The 21,050-nt window shown below is 36.8% G+C and overlaps 2 protein-coding genes across 6 annotated transcripts in view; one reads left to right on the top strand and one right to left on the bottom strand.

Annotated features, from left to right (window-relative positions):
• LOC112051694 (uncharacterized) overlaps nucleotides 1-16,335 on the top strand; it is a 24,475-nt gene extending 8,140 nt beyond the window's left edge. For 3 of the 4 annotated variants that reach the window (XM_024090469.2, XM_024090467.2, XM_024090466.2), the window contains exons 10-23: nucleotides 290-432; nucleotides 1,353-1,385; nucleotides 1,585-1,743; nucleotides 2,418-2,536; nucleotides 3,155-3,208; nucleotides 3,931-4,089; nucleotides 7,217-7,348; nucleotides 8,533-8,754; nucleotides 9,503-9,592; nucleotides 9,933-10,076; nucleotides 10,804-10,914; nucleotides 11,518-11,625; nucleotides 12,553-12,709; nucleotides 14,344-16,335. In XM_024090469.2, coding sequence (XP_023946237.1) covers nucleotides 290-432; nucleotides 1,353-1,385; nucleotides 1,585-1,743; nucleotides 2,418-2,536; nucleotides 3,155-3,208; nucleotides 3,931-4,089; nucleotides 7,217-7,348; nucleotides 8,533-8,754; nucleotides 9,503-9,592; nucleotides 9,933-10,076; nucleotides 10,804-10,914; nucleotides 11,518-11,625; nucleotides 12,553-12,709; nucleotides 14,344-14,453 — 1,741 coding nt within the window. In that variant the 3' untranslated portion in view covers nucleotides 14,454-16,335. The remainder of the gene's footprint in view (nucleotides 1-289; nucleotides 433-1,352; nucleotides 1,386-1,584; nucleotides 1,744-2,417; nucleotides 2,537-3,154; nucleotides 3,209-3,930; nucleotides 4,090-7,216; nucleotides 7,349-8,532; nucleotides 8,755-9,502; nucleotides 9,593-9,932; nucleotides 10,077-10,803; nucleotides 10,915-11,517; nucleotides 11,626-12,552; nucleotides 12,710-14,343) is intronic. The other variant, XM_024090468.2, reaches the window with a different exon arrangement.
• Nucleotides 16,281-21,050, bottom strand: LOC112051707 (gastrula zinc finger protein XlCGF57.1). 2 transcript variants are annotated; one of them, XM_024090481.2, is made up of 5 exons: nucleotides 20,919-21,050; nucleotides 20,072-20,456; nucleotides 19,369-19,451; nucleotides 18,443-18,498; nucleotides 16,281-17,798 (listed from the first exon to the last, which is right to left on the bottom strand). In XM_024090481.2, the coding sequence occupies exons 2-5, from the start codon at nucleotides 20,432-20,434 to the stop codon at nucleotides 16,396-16,398; spliced, it is 1,905 nt and encodes a 634-aa protein (XP_023946249.2). In that variant the 5' UTR covers nucleotides 20,435-20,456; nucleotides 20,919-21,050; the 3' UTR covers nucleotides 16,281-16,395. The 2 variants fall into 2 exon arrangements, with proteins under 2 accessions (XP_023946249.2, XP_023946250.2); XM_024090482.2 differs by lacking the exon at nucleotides 20,919-21,050 and adding an exon at nucleotides 20,615-20,804.

Raw genomic sequence — 21,050 nt, 5'->3', positions numbered from 1 at the left:
ATGTCCATTACCATATGGGTAAACATGCTACAATGATTTTTTTTTTAATTTTAATTAGTTTCATGGCATTGGTTACCAAAATTCAGGCTTCCTTGTAAGAGACAAAATCTAAGAAAGCACACCGATATAAAATCAAGGAGGCCATGCCCAACAGTAATTATACATTATTTACCAAGTTTTGTTCATAGAAAAAGTATTGTATGCCACTGTACGTAATTAGCCATTGTAGTTTACTCTCGCTAAAAAAGCATGAGTGATTTTTGTGCAACAACTATTGTAAATGGTCTAGCCGTCTGCAACGCACAAGCAAAGCGCGCGCGTTGGACCAAGTGAAGGCGTGGTGCGGCGGAGCGGACGACGAGCCCGCCAGCAAGAAGATAAAGCGCGAGCTCTCCAGCGATGAGGACTACTCCGACGCGGATTCCACTAAAGGTATTTTTGTGTCTTAGCCTCTCGTCTCATCTTAGACTCGACAAACACAGGTCATGGGTTAGATCTCTTATCGTATCATAATTAGTTGGGGGACCTGATACAAATGAAAGTGAAGTAAAGACTTCTCACAAAAGAAAATTGAAGCACGCTTAACCTGGTAAAAAAGTTTGCTGTTTTTTTTACTTTTGTCATTTCTAAAGTGAAACTCTGTGGGTTTTTTTTTCTTGTTTTTTTTCGGGGAGCATCAGATTGAGTAAGATTGTGGATAACATATTATTTTACTAATTTTTGTTTTTGGCCCTGTAGTTCGTGGGCCCCGTATCATTGATACGGCTGATACGGCGGTAGCTATGCCCCTGGTCGTAACCACACCTTCATTCTAATCTAAATAACCTTTTGTTTAAAATTTCAATAAGGCTTTGCATACATTTAGTCAGTCATCAAGTAATAATTTTTATCAAGTAATTTGCCCTATTAGAGCGAAAGTGGTCAAATATACCATCGTCCGTCGTTGGCAGTCAGTAAGCCATAAACAAGTCATGTCATGCTTTAGGAAGGTGAAGGCAACCTTACTAAAACTTTTGCTAGAATCCACCGACAAAATCAAATTAATCAATTAAAAACACTCTTGTTCACTTCTTGTGCACCTTTACAGAACTATATTGAATATAATGCATTCTACTTAATGCAATAAAACTCTAAAATGCAGCAAATCAATGAGAATAAAACGAGAGGTACAATTAATTCTTAAAATTTTCCTGTTTACTGGTTATTGGGTATTGGTTCTTTAACCAACATTAAAAAAATGATGTTTTGTATTGTCAACCTTGGTAGAAGATGATCCATGACCGCCATACTTGATATAAAGTAGTTTGGTCTTTGATTATGTTCGAATTTTAACTAACTGAAATGTTTTTTAGCGGATATCAAACCTGTGATCCCCATTCCGGAAGGTAAGGAAACAATTTATTAATTTAAAAAAAAATAATATTAAGTATTGTCCACAGCTGTGTTTTGAGCCATAACTTCAACCCTATTTACCAGAGGATCTCAAACTCTCACTGTGAATGTATGCAGGACTGCATGATCCATGATGATCATGATCGCAACAGTGTTCAATGCTATAAATTATATATTTTTTTGTTTACCTAGTGACTGAGAAGAAAATATTGAACGGGCAGCCTTCCCCCAAAGTATCATCCAATATTGATCCCGAGTTGGTGAAGACTTTGGGCTTGGCGGGCAAAGGGATGCCTAACATCAAAGGTGTCATTAAAGTGGATCCCAAGCATATGCCGAATCTTAGTTCTGGTAAGTATTAGTTATATTTAATCACAAAGTAGTGATCTCACATGGACTTTATTAAGTTAATGAAGTATAGTCAATATAATTACGGGAGGTCAATTTGATTTTGGCGAGAAAAATAGCTTGTTAGTTTGTATAATGTAGAAGTAGGTGCGAGAGGATTACCACCAAAATCTCTCGCTACTTGCCTAAAGACCTTGGCCTATAACTGCAGCAAGTACTATATTAAAATGGGTATACAAAGCTGCTCTAGTAGGATCTTACCAAATTTGGCTAGGCACTTAGGACAGCACGAGAGGAGAAATTGGAGTGTTAAATTAGAATCCGGCCGCTCAGAGATTGCGTTCCTGTCAAAGTCAATGAGAGAGATAATGTCAATGTTAATGAGATATTTAAATTTTATTATTATTTTACAAAAACATATTTAAATTAAGCCTAACCTTGATGCAACACAAACCACAAATGACACAATAAACATTCATTTTGGGCTAAATGTATTAATAATTAATTAATTAACAAATATAACAAGGTGACATTGACAAGTGTCAGAAAAGCAAACACTGAGCGTCCGGACTAGTAATTTATTGTCAAGGATTTATTTAACTGGCAACCCTTCTACAGGCACTGCTACAAATTAATACTTATTATATTGTTTTGTACCAAGGTGTTCTTATTTTTAGGTGTATACATTATGTCCAAGAGTTCTGGTATAATGAAAATTGACTCGCCCGGCAAGTTAGGGCCGGGTCTCAATATAGACCAAGATGTGATCAGAAAACAAATTCAAGCAGCTAAACAAGTAAGCGAAATTTACATTAATAAAAATTATTAAATTGAATTTTATAAAATGAATAAAAATGGAACTAATAAACTCGCTGTATCATAAAGATCTGTAATTATAGAGCAATCAATTATTAATGATAGTTTTATCAGATTATTAAAATCATAGTGAAAATTCATGTAGATGAGATTTTTCATTTAAATTTAATAAATGTAAATACCCGTAACATGATGCCTGGGGCTAAATAGTGATGAAAGTATTTTGCAAATATATTTATTAAGTTATTTATATTACAAAGTAATATTATTTTCAACAGATAATCTTATTTAAAATAACAACATAATATTACTTACATATACATCAAAATATTAATTGTTATCAAGTATCAAGGTAGTTGCAGTCATTAAGTGGATGACACATACTATAAGAACACAGGGTTACCTTAAGAATGACAATAAGTGACTACAGCCCTCAATTATTTTCTACTCTTTTGTGTCGGACTATACTTATATCAAACCTTCACATAATACAACTTGCAATAACTTTGGATTGTACATTGACTTCTTTCCTTCTGAATCTGAATTATAAATATTTTTCTATATATTATGGTATTATCATAATACTTATTTGTTTTAGAAAAAAATAGATGAAGCTAAAAAGCAGACACCAATCAACACGCCGCCACCACAAGTGAGTAAACTATAACTATTTACTTGTATAGAGACAAATAAGCCCAAGTAAGTGTCTACGATTTTTTCCAAGCATAGCAGAAACTTGATACTGGCATGTAATCATCAGCATTAAAAAAAAATTATCAATAAAAAATCTTGTAATAAACTCAATCCTTAGTTCACGAGTATAACTATATTTAAAATGTGCTGTAGTACTTTTGGTCAACTCTTTGGAATTCAAACTACTCGTAAATTCACTACAAATGGTTATATTTGGCATTCAGAAGTGTAAAAACGAACTTAAAATAAACTAGTTTTAGTAGACTCAGAAGTGGATTGCAAAAATAAGAAAACCCAATGTCGAACATAGGTTATGATTCACAACATTTGTGATTTCAATTAACAAATCAAATTTTAACCAAAATAAGCCTAGAATGGCAGAGATGACCTTGAGTGAAGTCACGCACTTTTAAACGTTGTGTGTAGGGCTAAAGACGTCTTTGACAGTTAACAAACACTCCTCTTTTCCACTCAAGTCACTCTCCCCGCCTATCCCAAGTAACCCGTAAAGTATTACACAACAAGAAATGTGGATTGCTCGATCGTCACGAGCATACTGAAGCCGACCGGACGACGAGCGCCTTATATCGCAAGTCGCACCCACCAACTGATTACTACCCCTCTCTAAATCCCTACTATTACTATTTCCTACACTAGTATGAAATTCCTAACTTTTTACAGATAAGGAAAGCGTATGGCGCTGGTCAACAAGTGACGGAGAAGACAATAATAACGCCGTCGGGTCAGAAGATCATCCAGCGCACGATACAGAGGACGTTAGGCGGCCAGCAAGCTGATGGAAAATCTCCAGTCACTATTCTTAACAAGAAACTGGCACAGGTAAATTGTTTTTTTTTCATCTTATACACCTCCAAGATCATGTTACTGTGTGAATATTGTGATAAAAGCACATGTGTTATGTATGTATAATATTGTAGGCTTATCTGGGTTATTATGTTAGGGTATATATGTTTATATGTGCTATGAGAGTGTAGGAAAAAGGGGGTCATTCTCCCCGCCTATCCCAAAATAATACTTGTGAAACCACTCCCCATGAAACAAGCAATAATTAAATAAACAAGTATGTTAACATTACTAGAGATGTGTAAAGTAAGAGTAATTTTTTTTTATAATAACAATTTAATACAAACGACTGCTTTAGTAAATTTAAGCAAGCAAGCAAGTAGGCAGATATCTGTATTGAAAATTGAGCACCTCGCATACATTTTTACCAGCAACTTTGTAACTACAAAGAGTAGACGAAAGTTTTATACCAATTCACAAACCTCGATAAGATAAGTGTTCAAGTTTTTAAAATGACCACTTCATTCATGCCCTGTGAAGTTGAAGAAATTCATAAAATTGTTGGCAACCTAGACCCAAATAGTAGCACAGGAATTGATGGCATATCCACAAAGGCCATCAAATGTATTTTTAAACTAATGGGAAATGTATTGACAGACTGTATTAATAGGAACTTCGCTGAAGGACTTTTTCCAGACTCATTAAAAATAGCTAGAGTGACACCTATTCACAAAGCGGGCACTAAGACCGACCCTAATAATTATCGTCCAATTTCAATATTACCGGTAATGTCCAAAATTATTGAAAAAACTATATACTCTAGATTGGACAAATATCTAACTTCTATTGATTTTATTTATAAAAAACAATATGGTTTTCGGTCACAGTCGAACACTCTCTCCGCGACAGTTGATTTAATAACCAAATTGCACACAAATATAGATCAGAAAAAAATTGCATTAGGCTTATTTATTGATTTAAAAAAGGCATTTGATACCGTTAGCCATCCAAAACTATTGCAAAAACTCTTAGATATAGGCATTACAGGAACGGCATACAAAATATTAGAATCTTACTTACAAAATAGATATCAAATAGTAAAAATTGGTAAATATCAAAGTAAACCCCATAGTACCTCTGGATATGGTGTGCCTCAAGGATCAATACTAGGCCCACTTCTATTTCTTATTTACATAAATTCTATACATGAGATCAAACTCCACGGTCACCTATCTCTATATGCTGATGATACTTGTCTTTTCTATTACGGTAGTTCTATAATTAACATAATAAGTCATGTTCAACAAGATCTGGATACTCTCTCCGAATGGTTTGAAGAAAATCTTTTAACTATTAATGTCTCAAAAACAAGCTATATTATCTTCAAAAATAAAAACAAAACAATTCCATGTTACACTCCTTTGCGTCTTTACAACCAAATTTTAGAACCAAAAAAGACTGAAAAATATCTTGGCCTAAGGTTAGATTGTGACTTAAATTGGAAAACTCAAATTAAACATATTAGATGCAAAATTTCCTCCTTGATGGGATCACTGCGAAATATTACTCACTGTCTTCCTCTCCCAGTCCGCAAACTAATTTACAACGCCTTAGTAAAACCTCACTTAATATATTTGATTGAAATTTGGGGCTTTGCAACAAAGACAAACCTTAAAGACCTACAAATTTCTCAAAACAAAATAATCAAAATGTTATTTAATTATGACTACCTAACTCCTACATCCAAATTGTACAAAAATACAGACATCATGAATATCAAACAATTACATGCCTACTATACTTGTATATTAATAAGAAAAATTCTTAATAAAACAATTCACACACATATTACTTTTACAAAAGTACATCAGGTGCAGAGTCGAATCAGCCGTAGAAAGGATCATATTTTGCTACCGCATCAAAGGACTTGTCTCGGTAAGAGACATTTAAAATTTGAAGGCGTGCAAATTTATAATAAATTACCAGTGGATGTGAAGAATGCTAAATCGTTAAACACATTTAAAACTAAATTAAGAAAATATATACAGTGGTATTACCACTAACACTTACACTGTGGTAACGATTTCGCACCTAACATCGTAAATTTCTGTAGGTAGAACGAAAAAAATTGTTTGCATACAGCTAACTGTAAAATAGTTAATAAGATTTATTTATAGTTGTTTCTCTGTAAGTGAATGTAAATTCTTTAAGAGAAATAAAGATTCTTTGACCACAAATGATAGTACACTTCAATTCCATTCCATCAGCTTTTTACGGGACAATTATTTTTTAATCAATTTTACCTACTATGATTAATTTAAAAAATTGTATTACTGCTTGTTATGGAAGAGCGTAGTCTGCTGTCACAGGAGTTTACAACTTTTAAAAGAAGACTCTAGCCTTTTATTATTTGTTACTGATTAATGTTACTGAAATAAACTATTTTTATTTTATTTTATTTATAATCAGGTCATCTTAACGAAAGAAAAATAATTATTGCACTCAATGCTACAAAACAAATAAAACAATATTTATAAAAATAGTAATATAATACACTGGTCATTTAATGTGCACTGTTTAACAGAAATTAGATCTTCAAAAAACTGATTCAAGATGGAAAAATTTGAAAACTGAAAAAAATAATATAACTTGGTCACGCTAGGGATTTTTTCATAACTATTCAAATTAGTTTTAAGATAATTAGGTGGTGTATCTACCATTTGCATTTTATCCATGAATTACAGGACAACCCAAGTGTTATTTTTAGTCTTTTTTTGTCAGTTGATTTTTTTAATATTGTCATCCCATCTAGTGATTACCAGATATTTTTTTATTTTTTTTATTTATAAATAAATATACTTAAACAATACACATCACTATCTAACCCCAAAGTAAGCATACAGAGTAGCTTGTGTTATGGGTGCTAAGATAGTTGATATTATAATATTAATAAACAGTTATATACTACATATAAATACTTATATAATGTATAAATACACACAGACACTGGAAAACACTCATGCTCATCACACAAATATTTTCCAGTTGTGGGAATCGAACCCACGGCCCTGGATGCAGAAAGCAGGGTCACTATCCACTGCGCCACGCGGCCGTCAAATTAATTAAAAAATTTAGATAGTAATTACTCTATGGTAATATACAGGGCGACAGCCTATTGCGCGGCGGATCTCCGAGGGGTGGGATGCGCGGGCGCGGGCGCGGCTTCTCAGTGGCGACTTCCGCCGGGAACATTGTCCGCATGCGAGAGAAACCCATCGCTATCGAGTTTGATAAGGTAATATATGTTTTTGTATATGAATACTATGTTTATTAGTAGCGCCGAACCGGATATATTGCTCACTCTTTCTTTGCGTTGGGACGAAAGAGAGAGCGATATTTCCGGGCCGGTATTGGTCGATTTGTTTTCACGAGATGTCGTGAGTCGCATGTTGGGCCTACTGGCTGTTCAAAATAGGCTGATTATTTATAATGATGTACATATCATGTATGACCTCAGACGAATTTTATATAGACCTGCTTCGGTAGACGTTACCCCACTGGCAAAGCTTGATAGATACCATTAAACTATCGAGGCTCTTGATAGAGCCTCGATAGCTTAATGGTAAGTGTGGTCGGACTCATCACCAAGGGGTGGTGGTTCGATCCCCTCCCTGTTGGGGTTGTCGTACCTATTCCTAATTTACAGTCTTTTTCGACTAGTTGGAGGGGAATGAGAATATTGATCAATATCAAGAATCAACGATCTAACGCGTTTATAAAAACTATGTCTATAGAATCCATGTTTCATTGTTGTATTCGTTTTGTAAAGAGCTCCCCAGTTTTTTTTTTCACAAGTTAGCTCTTGACTACAATCTCGCCTGATGATGATGCAATCTAAGATGGAAGCGGGCTAACTTGTTAGGAGGAGGATGAAAATCCACACTCCTTCCGCGGCATCGTACTGGAACGCTAAATCGCTTGGCGGTACGTCTTTGCCGGTAGGGTGGTAACTAGTCACGGCCGAAGCTTCCCACCAGCCAGACCTGGACCTATTAAGAAAACCTCAATCGGCCCAGCCGGGGATCGTACCCAGGACTTGGCGTCTTGTAAATCCACCGCGCATACCAATGCGCCACGGAGGCGGTAAAAAAAAATGAAACATTTGTATGTGTGTGTGTGCGAGCCCAGTTGTGGGTTCTAATCCGGTCCAGGGCATGCACCTCCAACTTTTCAGTTGTGTGCATTTCAAGAAATTATTAATTAAATTAATAGAATTAGCACGTGTCTCAAACGGTGAAGGAAAAACATCTTGAGGAAACCTGCATACCAGAGATTTTTTTTAATTCTCTGCGTGTGTGAAGTTTGCCAATCTGCAATGGGCCAGCATGGTGGACTATTGGCCTAACCCCTCTCATTCTGAGAAGAGGCACGAGCTCATCAGTGAGCCGAATATGGATTGATAATGATTTGTACGTGTAGTGGGAAGCATCGTCGGACTCGTCGGACGGCGTGGAGGACCCGTTCCCGCGCGAGCTGGGCCCCGTGCCGTCGCCGAGCCCCGAGCGCGAGCTGACGCTGTGCCCGCTGACGGGGCGGCGCATGGCGCGCGCGGAGGGCGAGCCTACGCCGCCGCCCACGCCGCCGCCGCAGCCGCCCGCCACGCCGCCGCCCGACCCGCAACACGGCACCATGTTCATGAAGGTAGCGCGTGCCTTGCCCATTTTATCGTAACCACTTATTATATTACTAGCGGACGCCCGCGACTTAGTCCGTGTGAAACCCTACTACTACCCTACCCTACTCCCACTCTACAGCTATCCTACCATACTGGGGGTGAGTAGGGACTCAATCCTACCCCTAACCCACTCCTACCCTACCCCTACCCTACCCTGCCCTACCACGCGACGGAAGCTTAAAAAATGGAATAACTTCTCCCGTTTTCCCATCGATCGTAGCGTGATAAAAAGTACTATAACCTGCCCGTCCGTTGAGTAGTTTTTGTTTATATAATACAGACACATAAATTTTACTGATTGCATTTTTGGAATCAGTATCGATCACTAATCACCCCCTGATAGTTATTTTGGAAATATATTTTATGTACAGAATTGACCTCTCTACAGATTTGTTATAAGTAGATATATATTCCGCGCGGGCCAGGATTGGATTGACGACTTCACACCCTTTCCCCCCGTCGCCCGCATATCATGGGAGTGTCATCAACGAACTTGCCAAGGCTATAGCAGAATCATGTCATAGATTTTACTGATTTTTCGTGATGAATTACGTAGACAGAAATTCTGGCTCGTTTGAATTATTTGACAAAGCGGCATTTTAACTGGTTTCCATCAAGTGATCCAGATCCCACTTCACCACAATTGCTGGTCGTTCTGCGTACGTCCGCTCAAGTCCGGAAGATATATTTTAATAAAACGAATCTTGTCAACAGGTTGAAATGTCACCAGGTGGCACAACTGGCATGGTGGTCCAGGGTGACGGAGCACAACCTTCATTACCTGTGCTAACTGACGAGGATGGAGTGAGTGATATTTTTCAAATATCAAATGGATATTTTATTTTGATTTGTTTTGTTTGTTACGATTTTCTATAGCTATATCGTGGTACCTTGAAGTACTTGTGTATGTAGCAAAATAACCCTTAGTGAAGATAGAGTGAAAAAATGTATAGAGAATAATAAATTTAAATGATTCAAATTATAGATAAGGCTGAAATATAACTATTAGATTATGAAACGGAATCAAACAAACGGAAACAAAGTGAGTTTTATAATAAGAAACAAGATGATTATCATACTCTACTTTATCCAGTGTCATTTAATAAATATTATACTAATATAATGTTTATTTATACTATTCCAGACGGAAGTGAAGGTGGAGGCGAGCGCGGTGAAGCAACTATTAGAGAGCGGAGTGGACGTGGACGATGGCGAGGAGGTGGGCCTGCAGTTGCACGCGGCGCACCCGCCCATCATGATACGCGGGGAAGACGGCGTGTTGTACCAGGTACGTATGAAGTGACAGAGTGAAGGTGGAGGCGAGCGCGGTGAAGCAACTATTAGAGAGCGGAGTGGACGTGGACGACGGCGAGGAGGTGGGCCTGCAGTTGCACGCGGCGCACCCGCCCATCATGATACGCGGGGAAGACGGCGTGTTGTACCAGGTACGTGACAAACAGACATAAAGACACAGACAGACTTAAGGTATAGGCTCAGACCAATTATTGTATAGGACCTGCCTCGCTAGACGTTACTTTTCTGCCAAAGTATATGATCAACGATCTAATGCGATTATAAAAACTGTATCTATAGAATCGATGTTAAATAGTTGTAATCGTGTTCGTCGGTTAAAGAGCTCCGTAAAAATACCTTTCTGTGTAATTGAATTGTGTAAAAAACGGGCAAAAACTTCTAGTTTAGTATAAGATATATACCAAATTTAAGCTCGTTTTCCTCAGAAAATGACAGACAATTTTGTTCGTGACTATAAGTGCGATACAGGTCCTTCTATAATTGGTCTGAGGGTATAGGTGAACGCAATTAATAAACTATATACATTTGCGCTTTATTTATTAAAAAAAAAAGTGTATGTCAGCTCCGATGCAACAATGGATTTTACTCTTAAGAGTAAACTCCAAAAATTATAACAAGTAAAGTCACAACAATCGCATGTATGTTTCTCTGTATTGTAGGAAATAACACAAGTTAAAACATGCAATATTTTTTTGTTGCAGGTTGCTGGCGAAAATGAGGATGGCCAAACGTTACTAGTGGCAGCGGAAGGTGTGGAGGGCGCCGACGGGGACGGCGACGGGGTCATGTACGTCACGCGCGAGGATGGACAGGTCAGTGCAGCTGTAGCTTATCATCAACATCATCATCGACAGCGTCATCAGCATCGGCAGCCAGTGGCGTGCATATGGTTGTAGAACTTGTCTGGCTGGTGCATACCCTGAATGCACGACTAACCCTGTGTTACATTTTCCTATATTCGATAAGACACGCTAGATGAATCACGGTGTCATCATCGGATTTCCTCACTGTCGAACAATTAGCAGATTTAAGAGACAAAATTACAGGTATATAAGTTACTAGCAGACGTCCGCGACTTCGTCCGCGTGGAATTTAGTTTTTCACAAATCCCGCGGGGACTATCGTCCGCGTGGAACTTAGTTTTTCACAAATCCCGCGGGGACTATCGTCCGCGTGGAACTTAGTTTTTCACAAATCCCGCGGGGACCTTCGTCCGCGTGGAATTTAGTTTTTCACAAATCCTGCGGGAACCATGGAATTTTCCGGGATGAAAAGTAGCCTATGAGTTAATCCAGAGTAAAATCTATTTCCATTCCAAATTTCAGCCAAATCGTTAAGTAGATCCAAAGATTACCACCTAGAACCTCACAAACATTTAATATAGATTTATATTTGTATAAATATTTGTTCTGCAGACGCTATTAGTGGCGACGCAGGGCGTGGAAGGCGCAGTGCAGGGAGTCGAAGGCGCTGTAGAAGGTGAAGCTGAAGGTGTCACCTATGTAACTAGGGAAGATGGACAGGTAACTTGAAACTACAAAATCTTTAACTATCCATGTTAAATACTTTGTTGTAAGTAAACTATTTACTTTCAAATCTTAAAGAGTGATTTTAGCATTGAGTTGTCTAGTTTGCAAGCTTCTTGCAATTGTTTTACACCAGATTAAAGATAGATAACTTAACCATTCGCTGCCCGCGAGTATTTTATCGAAAAGCCCGTCTGCGTTGAAAAAGCCGACTCTTCCGAATCTTTATATTCTCTATCGCGCGGAGCATGATACTGTGCTCGCCTATTGCCCTAAGTTTACTTTATATTTTTTTACATGTCACGTAACGGATACGATGGGCGACCGGTCGTCCATTTAGGAGTCAAGAGGTTAATTCGATTTTTGATTGATTGTTTGTTAATATATATAAATCAATATTACGGTGACAGCAAATTTTATAAAAAACAGATGTATAATATCTATTGATCATATTTTATTTTTAAAAGAGTCCTGACCGTTCATGCTAATAGAATTCTATTTGGGCAATGAGATCTTTATCATTAAATTTGATAATCAGATGATTGCTGGGCGTCTAACTAGCGAGTCTCATCCGACAGAGTCTAACAAGTTGAACACGGGGAACTTGGGACTAAGAGAGTACATCAGTACAAACTATCTCTCTGTAGCTACTAGCCAATCCAGACACTTTGGTAATAACAGCAGTATTTGAAAGTAAATGCAAAAGGCTCTGCTCCATACCCTATTTGCTTACACCCTTTCAGTTGTGAGTGACTCGTATGCCATTTTTAACTGACTTCAAAAAAGGAAGAGGTTTTCAATTTGAGTCTATGTTTTTTATAAGAGAAATTTGTGTGTTCCATGCCATTTAAACCGACTTCAAAAAAGGAAGAGGTTCTAAATTTCAGTTGTTTGTTTTTTATAAGAGATATTTGTGTGTGCCAGGACGTGCTGTCGATAGACCCGTCGCAGCTGGCGCAGCTGATGCCGGGCGGCGAGGCGGGCGCGCTGCAGCAGGTGGCCGTGCAGGTGGAGGGCGAGCCCGGCGAGGACGCCACGCAGGTCATCGCGCAGCTCGTGCAGGCGGACCTGCCGTCGCCAGGTGCGTACAACTATCCGTCATGCTCTCGGTCGACTCACAGCTGGTTCTCTTGCTTCTATTTGCTATTTGCATAGAGGCTATAGAGCAACTGCTGTACTAACTTGCGCGAAGCGTCCCACAGCTCACTAACAGTGCAATTCATAGACGTTTTTGACGGCCTCCGTGGCGCAGTGGTATGCGTGGTGGATTTACAAGACGGAGGTCCTGGGTTCGATCCCCGGCTGGGCAGATTGAGATTTTCTTAATTTACTGGCAAAGTCGTACCGCCAAGCGATTTAACGTTCTGGTACGATGTCGTGTAGAAACTGAAAGAGGCGTGGATTTTCATCCTACTCCTAACAAGTAAGCCCGCTTCCATGTTAGATTGCACCATCACTTACCATCAGGTGAGATTGTAGATACATACATAATGTGTTGAAAAAATCTGCAATTTGAAAACATGCAATTTTCTGAAGAAGCGTGTTAGCCGCAGCACTCGATAGAAAAAGAAAATGAGAATTATTACACAAATAAATATGCATTGTTGGACAAGAAACTGTTGTTTTATTTTGATACGCTTTTCATATTATGAGTGACTCGAAAGATAATAATTCTCTCTCTAATCAAAATGCGAAAATTTTGACGAAAGAGAGCGATTTGCCTTTTTATTCATGATATATGACGTTGATGCATTTTAGGGGCCTACTAGTATCATCACCATCAAGCTCAGGTTCGTTCGTACATGGAGTACTGCTCCCATTTATAAGATGGATCAGCCAAATACCAGCTTGCTGCTCGGGATTCGGTGGATCGCCGAGCTAGAAGGCTCATCGGTAACGAGGCGCTAACTAATGCGAAATTGCAATCATTGGAGCATCGCCGAAAAGTTGCCTGTCTGTCGGTGTTCTACAGGATTTATTTCGGAGAGTGCGCTCAGGAACTTTTCGATCTAGTTCCCTCTTCACCTTTTTACCATAGAACTGCCAGGCATCGCAGAGGTCTGCATCCATACGTAGTTGATGTCCCCTGGACGCGTACGAAGCGTTTCGGTTCTTCGTTCCTGATCCGCACTGCGAAATTATGGAATGCCCTTCCAGCTTCCGTTTTCCCTACCACCTACAACATATATATATATCCCTACCACCTACAACATATATACGTATATTCGAGTCAAGAGTGAATAGGCATTTTCTAGGCAAGCGCGCTCCACCTTAGGCTGCATCTTCGCTTACAGTCAAGCATGATTGCTGCCAAGCGCTAGCCTATATAATGAAAAAAAAAACCATCATTATCAACCCACTTTTTCACAACAATTCGGCTCACTGCTGAGCTCAAGTCTCCTCTCAGAACGAGAGGGGTTAGACCAATAGTCCACTACACTGACCCAATGCGGACTGCCAGATTTCACACACGCAGAAAAATAAGAAAATTATCTGGTATGCGGGTATCCTCACAATGTTTTTCCTTCACCGTTTGAGACACGTGATATTTAATTTATTAAAATTAACACAACTGAGAAGTTGGAGGTGCATGCCCCAAAAGGATTCAAACCGACACCCTCCGGAATCGGAGGCAGAGGTCATATCCACTGGGCTATCACGGCTATTATATTATATACTAGTACATAAGATTAATATTAATATTATTTATATCAGGTGGCACTCGGCGCGTGGTGCTCTTACTACCTGACGGCAGTTTCACCATGACTGAATTGGACAAGGACCAGTATGAATCAATAACTGAAGCGAGTAAAGCTCAGGAGTGAAACTAGAAAAAAATGTTGACTGCTCAGTCTAGGTGACTTGTAAAATAGACAATCCAATAGACAGATAAGACATTCAATTTTTATATAGTTAATTAGGTCAGGACCTGTATCAGGAATGGATATCATTGTAATATCAATACGCGCTCTTATAAAAGTGGTACAACTTTTAATCTATACTAATATTGTAAAGAGGTCTACTGAACCGATTTTGAAAATTCTTTCACCACTAGATAGCCAGGTTATATAGGTTATATTTTTCTCCACATTCTCACGCGTACGAGAAATACGCTAGTGAAACCGCGGGCCGTCAACTAGTCATTAATCAATTGAAACAAGTTACGAGGCCAAATTATCACCTGTAATTTTGATGTTATATCAAAGTTTCGATTAATTGAACTAAATGATTAAAATTCGAATAATCGAGATTACAGTCCGAATTTAATGTTAAGAGATTATTTTTCAAAGTTGTTTCCTTTAGGCCTAGCATGCGTCGACAATTGAAGAAAAAAGATGTAGTATCTCCATGATGTAGATTCTTATACAAATATATTCAATTAAGGGTCAAGTTATGCCACTTTTGTACAGGGTGTTCATTTGATAGTGAATTAAAATTATTATAATGTATATAGTAAGGTAATATAGGTTAAGCTTTTTGACTTTATAAAAAATTCAGCTCATAAAAAAACCAATTAGAAATAGGCTTGCAATTTTTTTTTAGAAAAAAATGTTTGGGACACGTTTAGTCAATTTTAATTTTTTTTTTTTAAAAATTTCTAATTTTTATATTGTGTGCACAAAATAGATACAACATTTTTATATTCAAAATTCAACTTGACTTTTCATATTTGACAATATAAACTTATTATTATTATCAAATAAACACACTGAGTGTACATGAGTTTTTAAACTCAAAACAAATAGTTCTATGAGTTGAGTTATATTCAAACACAGTTGCCAAAAGTTTATCTATTGATTGCGAGAAACCTTTTTTGCTGCGACTTTGAAGCTATGTGTTTTGAGTCTGAACTTTCATACTAGGCTCTGCTAGACTAGTTGGAAATGATTGAGAAACATAATTCCTTTCAGTATTTGTGTTTAATTCATTATGCCCTTGCGCCCATGTTTATTACAAAGCTTTTTTTTACAAATTTTTTGTTATTAAAATATATTGGTCTATGCCAAATATTCATTCATTTAACATTCTCTTCTGGTTTAAAATGAAAAATGGGTGGTATACACACCAATACAACAAAAATAGGGCAAGGGAAAATCCCTAGAAATTTTCCAAAAAAAAATATCTATTATACTTTTTCATCCTCTATGACATAGACTAAAGCCAAACTATGTGCCACGTTTATAAACAAACAAATTAGAAATTATAGTAAAGGGTGAATTTTATTTCATACCTAATTTGTTAAAAATTGAGTGTTATTTAAAAGATTTTATTCATTACACCCTCATTTTTAATTTGTTTGTTGAATCACTGCACATCGAGAGTTAATATAGGCTTACTCTTCCGATTTAAATAGATCTCAAACTGTGACATAATTTTCGTAAAATTTTAAAAATGGCAACCGGTTATAAACTTCGAACCCCCTTTACCAGAAATTTATGAGATGTCCAACATAAAGTGGTTTTTACTAGTTATTATTGATGTTTTAACTGCCTAAAAATTGTTTATTTACATTTGTCTGACAAATTGGATTTAATTAACTGTTGAACTATGTAGATATTGTGAACTAAATATACTTTTGTTTAATTGTAAACCTACATTTAATGAATAGATGTAACATTATTGTAATAAATGTTTGAATGAAACTCCATGAATCATTGTACTATATCATATCCGTTTATTTATAAATAAAACCATATTTACATTATACATTAGAGTTTTTATGTGCAATAATCATGTTTCTGCATGTGTAGGTGATGAAGTAGTTGTTTAGTTTAATGGCTGTGTATTTGTCATATTTGCTTTGACTTCCTCATCAAGTGTGGGTGTTGCTACAGGGCTAAATGTGTGTGTTTTCAAGTGCTGTTTTAATTCCTTACTCTGGTCACATCTATACTCGCAGAAATTACAAGAGTGAGTCTCTTTACCTGTGTGCGTTTTCATATGTCTCATTACGTGATTGTTATGCGCGCTGCTATAATCACATAAGGTACAAGTAAATCGTTTTTCACCCGTGTGAGTTCTTATGTGCACTTTTAGACTAGTTTTCCGGGCACATTTGTATGTACATAACTTACAAGAAAAGGGCTTTTCGCCAGTGTGCGTAGTCATGTGCTGTAGCAAGCTAGTGTAATATGCACTTTTGAAGTCGCATAACTTGCACGAAAAAGGCTTTTCACCAGTGTGGATTCTCTTATGCTGTTGCAAATTACTATATCGTGCAGCTTTATACTCGCAAAAGTTACAAGAATAAGGCTTTTCGCCGGTATGGGTCCTCATGTGCTGTTGCAAGTTAATATATCGCACAAATTTAGAGCCACATAATTCACAAGAGTATGGCCTTTCTCCAGTGTGAGATTTCATGTGATTTTCAAGGCCATAATTAAATGCACTTTTATATTCACATAAATTACAAGAGAAACGTTTTTCACCTGTGTGGGATTTTAAGTGGATCTGCAGGTTACCTTTACGCGCGCACTTGTATTCGCAAAAGTTACAAGCAAAAGGCTTTTCGCCAGTGTGAATCCGTGTGTGCAGTTGCAGGCTATTAAGTTCCGCACATTTGAATGTGCATATCTGACACGAATAAGGCTTTTCGCCCGTATGAGTTGACATGTGACGTTGCAAGTGATCTTTGCGTGCAAACCTATACTTGCACAACTCGCATGAAAAAGGCTTCACACCACTATGAGATCTCATATGCAGTTGCAGATTACTGTTCTGTGCACATTTATACTCGCATAAGTTGCATGAGTAAGGTTTCTCACCAGTGTGAGTGCGAATATGTCTCACCACTTGACTGTATTGTGGGCTTTTATACTCGCATAATATACAAGAATAAGTTTTTTCATTCTCATTGGTTCTTATATGGCCTGCCATGTCTCGTTTACGCTTAGCTTTGCAAGTAGATTTTCTGTCTTTATGAGTCTGCATGTGTTTAACTAAACGACTCTTGTGTTTAAACATTCTCGTACAAACATCACAAGTAAACATGTTTTTTTGATTCACGTTTATCTGTAAACTTCTTTTTGAGTTTTTAAATTTTCTATTAATATTTTTACTAGAACCAGTTTCAGAGTGTAAAGCTCTTGGTATGTTTTGGCCTGAAGTGGCAACTATATTCTCCGTGGCTGCTTTAACTTTGTTAGCAAGTCTATTAGCCAAAAGAGCAACTGAAACAAAATGTTTTAAATAAAATAATTTATCTCAAAAATGGAAAGACATACAATATAAATGATACAAACCCCCTAAAGCAATATAATCATAATTGCCATTAAGTACCTAACTGGTACTGTTATATAGTGAGATCACCAAAATCTCAATAAAGAGTGATGAAGAAGAAACCTGCTTACAGGAGCAGGAAGTCAGGAGAGAGTAAGTGAAAAAGTTGATAGGTAAGTAAAGTAAGGAAAGAAACTAAAAGGTAAGTAAATAAACAAGGATTGAGTAAGTTGAATCACTTGCAGGTCTAAGAGACCTGATTAAGATTAAGAGATAATGAGATAATTGTCTCTGAAAGGAGAACTGGCACTCCTGCCTAAATAGCAATAACAACATGCGATTATACCATTGGATAGGATTTTTTATGTACTTTAATTTAATTGAGATGCATGATGCATCTCAATTAAATTAAAGTACATAAAAAATTACTTGCTTCCTGAGGATGGATGACAAGTTAACAGGTTACTGAAACTTTTTCCCAGGACTCGAACCTACTTATTATCTGAAGCAGCCAAACTACCAATGAGGCAGTTAACTACTTATATTAGGTTAAACAAAAACACTGATAATAAAGTAAAGTCCAATGGACGCTTACATGATGTTGAAGGTAAGTTTGCAGACTGCTGATAGTGATGAACCAGCTGAACATGGCTGTAACATTAAAAAGAACTTATCAGCTAATGGCGCTATGTAATGTAGGTTGATAATAATTTTTTTTATAGACCAGGCGCTTTGAGGAGTTGAGTGTGCATAATACGAGAACCACATTCTTAATTCATAGAAAACAATTGGATATTCTTAGTAAAACATGCAATAAAATTGTTGCAAAGCATGTTTAGTCCTTTTACTTGAAGGAGGTGGGGTATAAATTGGACCAACAATCTTCCTGGCAACATCCAGAATCATAATCTGCATTCTTTTCTGTTTTCGAAAATGAACAGAATGTGGTCCACATATTCAACTCCTTATATAGCACCATATTACTATTTACCGACTTTTATACAACATAATATCCTCAATTATGAAATTAAATATATCATGACATTATTAGTAGACATCATTTGAATAGTAGAAATGATATTTAACATTAGTTTTGTAGATGAACTTGTATTGGCTGAGTAATATATAAATGATTGAATATGTAGTCAAGACCAGTCAATAATGTAGACTAAAATCCTTCTATCCAATATTGGCCCTAACTGTTTTCTATTTGCTTTCTACACTTCGGACAGAACTTGATTTTAAATTTTTATGTATTTTATAGCAGTCGACTTGGATGCACCTATGTAAGTATTTATACTTCTGGACATAATAAATGAAAAATTAATTCCATAACATGCAGAAATACAGTAGTTGCAATAATTTCTCCAGTTATTCACTGTTAAATTGAATATGGGAATAGAAAATAAATAAATAATAATTAATATTATCTTCAATCTGCTACACAAACCACAACCTTAATGTACTTCAACATGCTACATCATATATTTAAGCTATATAATAATAAAAATCTACACTGACTTGTGTTCAGAGTTGCAGCTCTCACTGACAGCTGTATGTGGCTTGCTTGTTGGAGTCAAAAACTGAGCATCACAATCTCCATTCTAGAAAGTTCATAATATAATTACTAGACTTGTCAAGGCTCATTTTGAAAATATTCGCAAGTGTAATATATTCAAGTAAGTATAACAAAAATTTTGTAAAAGCATAATGTTGCTTTACTACTGGATACTGTTTATTTTTTTTTTGTATGTATTGTAATGATTGATGAACAGAGCAAATGGCCCTTGCAAACTTGAAGTTAATTGGAAAACCATCATCTATAAATAGAGCAACACTTCTCAAGACATAGAAGGAAGGGGCACATCCTACAAACCCCATGTCCATCAACCTGAGGCTTAGATGCCTTGTGCCTTTTGTGCTTTTAATCATGCAGGCAATATGATGTAATACAAACTAACATCCTAACTCCAGCAGACCAAGCATGCAACCAACCAATGGTGTCAAAGTAGTCTCATCTCTTTCGTCTCCAAAGCAACAAAAGAGATCTCAATATTTCTACTATTGGTTGACATTTGTCTATATCCCTTCTTTATGGAGGAATCCAATATTTACATAGCCACAGCCCAGACTCATAACTTGACCCCAAGATTTCATGATGCAATGTAGTTAAAAAAAACTTTAAAACTCACAGTATGGCTACTCAACAGTAATATAATATTACCTGGAAATGCTTTCTCATATGTTCACTATACTTATGTTCGTAAGGAATTTGTTCAAAACAAATTGTACATCTGGTGTCATTATCATATTTTATTGGATACTGTAGTTTGTCAAACTCATTTTTTACACTGTCTGCCAAAAATGAACAACTGGGGGCACAATTCTCATCCTTTATTTTATATTGTGTTTTCTCAAACTCATCCTTAACTTTGTCTGTCAAGTCACCATCTTCATTAGGTGCAGACTCATAACACACTTCTACTTTTATTTCAGTTTCAATAACACTGCGCCCAGATGTATCTTGCTCAAGGCTTTCTATTTGTATGTAGCAATGGTTGGGTAGTGTATCACTCTGCTGTGACATTGTCAGCAAAGAAGTTTTCTACCTGCAAAAAATTTACCTTAATAAGTGCACCATTTTCCAACATCTAGTATAAAAAGTAATGGACCAGAATGCTGATGGACTCTGATCATCATCAGCATAATCTAACATCCACTAGCAGGGTTGGGCCTCTCTTTATATAATAAAGGATGTTGAGCTTACACTGCACAAATGTTGGTTTACTTGTTGTGATAATTTGACTTTGTAATGCTAATTGTTTGAAGACTATTGATTGCTTTCCCATTTCTAAATTCCAGGCCAAGAGTTTGTTGAAATTGATAAGCCTAATATTTCTTAGCCCTATCCAGAACTCAGACCTCATTCATGATCCAAAGCCACATAACACACTGGACCAAAGAGGCAATGTAATTTACAATACAACATACATAAAAATGGCAAGTGAACTTTTTTTAGGTAGGAAAGATCAAAGATCAACAAAAAACAACTTAATACATAAAAAACTTACAATTTATTTTAATTCTCTGTATGCTCTTGTCTTTCCTAAAAAAATATTCGATTTCGAATTCGATTGTATATTTTAATCACAAATCACAAACGTCAAATGAAGATCAGGCCCTCCCAACCGTAGAATAAAAAA

This window comes from Bicyclus anynana, chromosome 14 (assembly GCF_947172395.1).
Source record: "Bicyclus anynana chromosome 14, ilBicAnyn1.1, whole genome shotgun sequence".
Classification (NCBI taxonomy): domain Eukaryota; kingdom Metazoa; phylum Arthropoda; class Insecta; order Lepidoptera; family Nymphalidae; genus Bicyclus; species Bicyclus anynana.
Note: the sequence above shows the minus strand (reverse complement) of the source record. Positions and strands in the feature narration are given on the sequence as shown.

What these genes read in the sequence shown, in the direction of transcription:
- LOC112051707 (XM_024090481.2), bottom strand. Translation starts at nt 20,434, where the DNA reads ATGTCACAGCAGAGTGATACACTACCCAACCATTGCTACATACAAATA. An exon ending in ATATGAGAAAGCATTTCCAG is followed by an intron (nt 19,452 to 20,071) that starts GTAATATTATAT and finishes TGAACTTTCTAG; the next exon opens with AATGGAGATTGTGATGCTCA. An exon ending in AAACTTACCTTCAACATCAT is followed by an intron (nt 17,799 to 18,442) that starts GTAAGCGTCCAT and finishes ATTTTGTTTCAG; the next exon opens with TTGCTCTTTTGGCTAATAGA.